Below are 7,863 nucleotides of genomic sequence, written 5' to 3' on the forward strand. Positions count from 1 at the left end.
TTGTACGAACCAAGGAAATTAAGGATAGACTAAAGACACCAAGATGATAGACATCAATAATATAATGTGTGCATTATGTCACATAGACCCCCACATCCACAAATGTGGTTTCCAGTGTTGGTCCCCTCGGAACCATACCTTCACAATAATGTACACAATTTACTTTAAGCCCAAAGTAAAATACTTTGCACATAATCCAACCATTAACCTAGGAGCCATTTATTAAGGCATTTACCAACTTGGAATCATCCTAACAATATGCTTGTAAGCTAATTCAATTATGCCAAACCTATCCATATAACCATTTCACTCCCAAGTTCTATTTAAAACCTAAACCATTGTCACCAAGGGCATTCCAAAACTATTGTCACTATCCATTTATTATTTAATTCAATGCAATGTTCAAAAGTTAAAGTTAAACTATGTGATATTCATATTTAAAACCAAGTTTACAAAGTGACTTGAGGTTAATGCCAATACCAAGCCAAAAATCTATCAATTTAGGTAAATCCCTGTTCCCCATTTCATCCATTACCACAATGCACCAATTCAATTATAAAATCCATCAATTAAAGCATAATCAACACATTTGATTTATGGGAAAAACAATCAAAGTAATAACCATCAAAAAACCTCAACCCAAATTTCAAACCCATCAATTAAAATCACATGAATAATAATTAAATAAATGCCACAATGTAAAATTTAAGTAAGGATGAGAAATATTCCTGAAATACTAAAGAATTTGAAGAGAAATCAATGTTTGGAGCTTGAATGGTGAATTTTCTGAAAAACCCTTGAGCTTTCTAGGGTTGGGAGTTAGAGAAGAGAATAGTGGGGTTTGATCTTTGAAAATTGAAGGAAAAGGGTCAATTTTATATTTATAAGTCATTAAAGAGTTAAAAGGATCAAAATCCCCTCGCCCCAAGTGAAGAAAATAAAAATTGGGCAAAAAATACATAGTAGCGTAGTACGCCGCTATCGTGGAGCTTATCCTCTACGTCACGCCTTTATCACAGAGGCTAAGTGGTATGGCACGCCACTATCATGGATGCTTACTGCCTCGATGTCCCAAAGTGGCCCCAAAACCCTTCCAAAAACTCCTACACTTTTAACAAAACACCCTTTTAACAACCCTAAATACAATTCAAGTCAAAATTTGACATTACGTATGTGGGAGGGTCAAAAATAAATTTGTTGAAGTTTTGTGGGGTCTTATGTTATCCCTCTCTTTGGATCATTTATCCCTGAATGAAGAATTAGGACATGATTAGCACAACAATGCCAAAATACATTAGAATCCAAGGACAAATTCGATATGCAATAAGATAAAAATAAAACTCATACCTTAAACATTTTCATTTAACATGTGGAACAAGAATGGGTACTTAGCCCTCATATCTTCATCAATTTCCCATGTAGCTTTTTCCACCTTTTGATTTCTCCAAATGACCTTTAACGAAGCTACATCCTTTGTCCTTAATCTACGAACTCTCCTATTTAATGTATCAATCGAGACTTTCTCATATGATAAAGAATCTGCAACACCAACATCCACAACCGGTACTATCAAAGAAGGATCATCCACACACGTTTTCAACATAGACACATAGAAAATAGGATGAATAGAAGCCAAACTTGTTGGTAAATATAACTCATATACGACATTCCCAATTATCCTTAGAATTCGATACAGACTAATGCAATGAGGCGGAGCTTCCTCTTCTTCCCAAATCTCATGACTCCTATCATTGGAGAAACCTTTAAGAACACCTAATCATTTACTTCAAACTCTAACTCCTTTTGCCTCACATCTGCATAAGACTTTTGGAAACTTTGAGCAGTCTTAAGCCTTTCTCTAATAACTTTCACCTTCTCCATGGCTTGATAAACACAGTCAGGATCAAACAACCAAGTCTGACCGATCTCAAAGCATCCAATAAGAGACCTACACCTTCTACCATAAAGAGCCTCAAAAAGAGTCATCTGAATGATAGAATAATAACTGTTATTGTAAGCAAACTCAATAAAAGGCAAATGGTCAACCCAACTTTCCTTCAAATTAATCACGCAGTCCCTTAGCATATCCTCTAAAGTATGAATAGTATATTCTGCTTGCCAATTTATTTGAGAATGGAAAGCGATGCTAAGCTTCATATGAGTACCCAAACCTTTCTAAAATAAACCCTAGAAGAGAGAATAAAATTATGTACCTCGGTCTGAAATGATATGCAACCTAACTATCTCCTGAATGAACAACTTAGCATAATCTACCCCTGAGTAATTAGTCCTCACTGGCAAGAAATGAGCAGACTTAATTATTCTGTCCACAATGACCCAAATAGAATCATACTAATTATGAGATCACAGAAGACCCATAATAAATTCCATATTGATCATCTCTCACTTCTATATAGGCAACTCTATCTCTAGAGATATGCCACCAGTTCCTAATTATTCAGCCTTGACTTGATGAAAAACCATACACTTAGTAACAAAATTTGCCACATCCCTTTTAATATTATTCCACCAGTAGATTTTCTTCAAGTTATGGTACATCTTGATCGAACTCAGATGAACTATATATCTGGACTCTTGAGCTTCAGTCAAAATCCTTTCCCATAGCCCGTAAACATAAGGAACACATAACCTTCCTTGATACCTCAAAATGCTATCTCCCTCAATCTCGAATGCCATAACCTTTTGCTGATCCATACCATCCTTAATCTACATAAGTATGGGATCCAAATCCTATTTCACCTTTGCCTCAGCATCAAGAGATGATTTAACCACTTCTTGAACAATCACTCTTCTATCTTGAGAGTCCAAGAGATAAACTCCTAAATTAGCCAACTTGTGAATATCCATCACCAGCACTTTTTTCTCCTCATCCACATGAGATAAGATACTCATGGACAGCCTGCTAAGATCTTCAACAATAACATTAGCAATACCTAGGTGGAAATAAAGGCTTATTTCATAATCCTTAAGTAGCTTGAGCCACCATCTCTGTATGAGGTTTAACTCCTTTTATGTAAATACATAATGCAAGCTCTTATGATCTAAATAAATATCTATATGCACCCCATACAGATAATTGTGCCAAATCTTCAAAGCAAAAACCATAGCCACCAACTCTAGATCATAAGTCGGGTAGTTCCTTTTATGTACCTTAAGTTGCCTAGAAGCATAAGCCACAACCTTCCCATGTTGCATCAAAACACAACCCAGTACCACATGGAATGCATCATAATACATAACCAAACCATCAATACCCTCGGATAGGATCAAAACTGGTGTATAAGTCAACTTATCCTTCAATTTCTCAAATATACCTTCACAAGCATTAGAGCATAAAAACATAACTTTTTTTAGTCAACCTTGTCAATATAGTAGAAATAGAAGAGAAACTCTCCACAAACCTCCTATAATACCTAGTCAACCCCAAAAAGCTCCAAATATCGGTTGGAGTGATGGGTCTAGTCCATCACTTAACTGGCTCAACTTTTTGTGGATCCACCATGATCCCCTTACTATAAATAACATGCCAAAGAAAGGTCACAACACTTAGCAAAAATTCACACTTAGAAAAATTTGCATACAATTTCTGGTCCATAAGAATCTACAACATAATTCGAAGGTGATTGTCATGATCCTCCTCACTCTTAGAGTATACAAAGATTTCATTAATGAAGACTATAACATACAAATCTAAAAACTGCTTGAACAACCAATTTATGAGATCCATAAAAGTAGCCAAAGCATTAGTCAACCTAAATGACATAACCAGAAACTTCTAATGACCATAACGAGTATGGAAAGTAGTCTTGGGAATATTAACCTCCCTAATTTTCAACTGATGATAGCCCGAACAAAGATTAATCTTAGAGAAACACCTAGAACCCTAAAGATTTTTGAAAAGATCATCAATCTTAAGGAGAGGATACTTATTTTTCATTGTAACCTTAATCAACTAACGATAGTCCATACACATCCAAAGAGACCCATCTTTTTTTCACACGAAAAGCACTAGAGCACCCCACAGAGCAACACTAGAACAGATGAAACCCTTATCAAAAATATCCTTTAACTGCTCTTTTAGTTCAACCAGAGAAATATATAAGGAGGAATAGAAATGGGATAGGTATCTTATAGAATATCAATCCCAAAATTTATTTCTCTATCTAGGTAATTCTAGGAAGATCATTGGGAAAAAATTTAGGAAATTCATTAACCACAGGAACAGATTGCAAAGAAGGACCCTCAGAGTTAGAATATATAACCCGAACTAATTGGTACAGAACCTATTGGATATCAATTTTAGAGCTCGAAGATATAAAATAAATCTCTTCTTTGTTTCTAAGGAATTCCCCTACCATTCAATAACTAGTTCATTAGGGGAATGGAAACTAACTTCCAAGTCCTACAGTCAAGAGAAGCATAGCACGAATGAAGCCAATCCATTCCCAAGATTACATAAAACTCCACCATATCCAGTTTTATCAAATCCATCAATTTCTATCTATGAAATATAGACAGCACATAAACCCTAAAGATTTTTCTAGCAACAATAAAATCACCCATAGGAGTAAAAATTAAAAAAGGGTCAGAAATATTTTAGGACCAAAACCAAGGTGTACAGCCATATAAGAGGCCATTTAAGATAGGGTAGATCCTGGATCAAGCAAATAATAAACATCATGAGAAAAGAGTTGTAACATACTAGTGACAATCTCTGGTATACCTCAGATTCCTTATGGGTAGCAAGTGCATTGAGATAATTCCAGCCAGTGCTGGTACCTAAAGTGGCTCCCTTAGGTACAGGTGACAAAGAAGTGTCGATCGGGACCTTATTAGTTCCCATGGCAACTTTAGCTATGGAACAATTTTGCTCCAAATGACTAGGCTAACCATAATTAAAATATAAATTCCTTCCTTCATCACAATACCCATGATGAAGTTTCCCACAAAATTAACATAGAGGGTAGAGTGGGGCCTATTGAGCTTCACTAATCTACAACTAAGAACCAAGTTCCTTAGGACCATTTTTATCCTGAAAATGACTATCATCAGAAGGCTTAGGATAAGGAGCACTAGCTGTCGAATATGAATTTCTCAAATTCTTCTTCTTGGTCCACTGTCTACCATCTTCCCTGTTATTCTGCTGACTTGCACCCTGTTCTAAATATCTAAATGTCTTGCTTTTCCTCTCTCCCATATATACCTACTTTTTTCCTCATTTTTCACCTGCTCCAAATAAACCACCAACCTGGAGATGTCGATATCATTATTCAACATCACAGCCTTACACTCTAAGATGAAATCACGGGACAAACCAGAAGCAAACTTCCTTATTCTAGACCTCATATTAGATACCAACTCCAGAGCATAACGGTATAGTTGCAGGAATTTCAGGGCATACTCCTTCATACTCATCTTACCTTGTGTCAAGTTTACAAACTTTTTGGCGTTAGCTTCCCTCAACTCTTGAGTAAAGAAGTGATCAAGAAAAGCACGTAAAAACTCATCCTACACCATTGACTCAGCATTATCACCCCTCATCAATTTCTTCTCCTCATACCACTGGTAAGCCATATCCTTCAACTGATAGGTAGCATTCTTCGCATACTCTAAATCAATGGCATGTATAACCCAAAAAGTTTTATCCATTTTATTAATAAACCACTAAGGATCCTCCTCAACCTTAGAGCTTATAAAGATTGAGGATTTAATCTCATGAACTAGCTAACCTGAGTAACCTTAGATGAACTAACTGCAGGACCAACATGATCAGACTAATAAAACTATAATGCTACTATTTGGGCAAGCATATGAATAGACTGACAGAACTTTGCATTAGAAATATCTCCCTGGGGTAACTGAGCATAAGTATCATTAGCCCAAGGAGGACTAGTAGGGATCGGTGGAACCCAACATGGAGTGGTGCAGTCAGGAGCAAGGACCCTAGACAGGTTTTGCACTCTATAAATAGGGTGAATTCCCTCTATATCTTCCCAAGGTGGGATAGAGGTTCCAGTAGAGTTTATATGATTTTTAGATCTTTGGGAGGCATGATCTAAAATGTGAGCAGGCCAGGAGTTAGAGAAGATTTAAGGTAACTAAACTCTATAGCCTAAAATAGAACATAACAAAAGAAAACATTCATAAATGCCTCAGAGCCTCCTCTTTATAAGTGTGGTGTGCTACACACTCATAAAAGTGACTCTACTCGACACAAATTTGTAAACACCCAACTATCCTGAACCATGCTCTAATGCTAAACTTTTCACGGCCCAAATCAGGGCCTAGTCATGATAGGTATCTCAAGCCTACCATAGATCGGAGACCACACCCTTATCCTAACCTCCAAATCTCAATAAAAGAATACAGTGAAAGCCAATCAAAATAGTAATAAAGATAGATAATTCTAATAAAATTCTAAAAGTCAAACTGCAATTACCAAACTATTTTACTATTGTCCATAAAATCCTCTAAAACAAATAATACCAACTAAGTTTGGACATGTCCCCGACTATGACCAAAAGAATCCAAAAGTTGTAAAAAAATAAAGAAACCAGCGAAATAATAGGCCTTCAAAAAGATGGAGGCTAACCACTTCATAGAAGATTCACGGGAGTACTGAATCACCTAAAGCTGCATAGGAGCACTAGAAAAGTCCTCTGAACCGGCATCATGAAATGATATAGCATTTGGATACATGGTGTGGACCAAGAACATGTCACACAGACCCCACGTTGGTAAATGTGATTTCCAGTGTTGGTCTCTCCGGGACCACACCTTCACAATGAGCTGCACAATTTCCTTTAAGCCCAAATTAAATCAGTTTGCATATAATCCAACTAATAACCCTGGAGTTATTTATTAAGGTATTTACCAACTTGGTATAGTCATACCAATATGCTTTCAAGCTAATTCTATTATTCCAAACCAATTTGTATAACCATTTGACTCTCAAGTTTCATTTAAAATCCAAACTTTTGCCAGTAAGAGTATTCCAAAACTATCTTCATTATCCAATTATCCTTTAATACAATGCAATACTCAAAGCTAAGTTAAACTATGTGAACAGTCATATTTAAAACCATGTTTAAAATAGGGTTGAGTTTAACGCCAATACCAAGTGAAAAATCAATCAATTTGGGAAAATCCATATTTCCCATTCCATCCACTATCATAATGCATCAATTCAGTCCCAAAATCCATCAATAAAAGTATAAACAATACATTTAAATTATGGGATAACCAATTCAAAATATTATCATTAAGAACCGGTAACTAAAATTTCAAACCCATCAATTAAAATCACATAAAAATAATTAAATAAATGCTACAATATAAAATTCAATTTAAGGATGAGAAACATGCCTGAAATACCAAAAAATTTGAAAAGAAATCAAAGCTTGGAGCTTGAAGGGTGAATCCTTAAGCTTTATTGGGTTGGGAGTTAGAGAAGAGAATAGTGGGGTTTGATATTTTAAAACTAAAGAAAAATGGTCAATTTTATGTTTATAAGTCATTCAAGGGGTAAAAGGACCAAAAACCCCTCACCCAAATGAAAAAAAATAAATATTGGGCAAAAAATACATAGTAGCGTGGCACGCCACTATCGTGGATCTTAGACTTCATGCCACACCCTTATCATGGAGGCTAAGTGAGTGGCATGGCACGCCACTATCAGGTAGCTTACTACCTCAAAGTCTTAAAATAGCCTTGAACCCCTTTTGAAAATTCTAAAACTTTTCCAAAATACCCTTTTAACATTCCTAAACATAATTCAAGTCAAAAATTTATATTACACACGTGGGAGGGTCAAAAATAAACTTGTTGAAGTTTTACAGGGTC

The 7,863-nt window shown here is 35.8% G+C and overlaps 1 protein-coding gene across 1 annotated transcript; it reads right to left on the reverse strand.

Annotated features, from left to right (window-relative positions):
- Window positions 1-1,348: 1,348 nt before the first annotated feature.
- LOC124889708 lies at window positions 1,349-5,218 on the reverse strand. The gene is made up of 4 exons (XM_047401690.1): window positions 5,029-5,218; window positions 2,761-2,954; window positions 1,913-1,986; window positions 1,349-1,745 (listed from the first exon to the last, which is right to left on the reverse strand). The coding sequence occupies exons 1-4, from the start codon at window positions 5,216-5,218 to the stop codon at window positions 1,349-1,351; spliced, it is 855 nt and encodes a 284-aa protein (XP_047257646.1).
- Window positions 5,219-7,863: the final 2,645 nt, after the last annotated feature.

The sequence above is a fragment of the Capsicum annuum genome, chromosome 12 (genome assembly GCF_002878395.1).
Source record: "Capsicum annuum cultivar UCD-10X-F1 chromosome 12, UCD10Xv1.1, whole genome shotgun sequence".
NCBI lineage: Eukaryota > Viridiplantae > Streptophyta > Magnoliopsida > Solanales > Solanaceae > Capsicum > Capsicum annuum.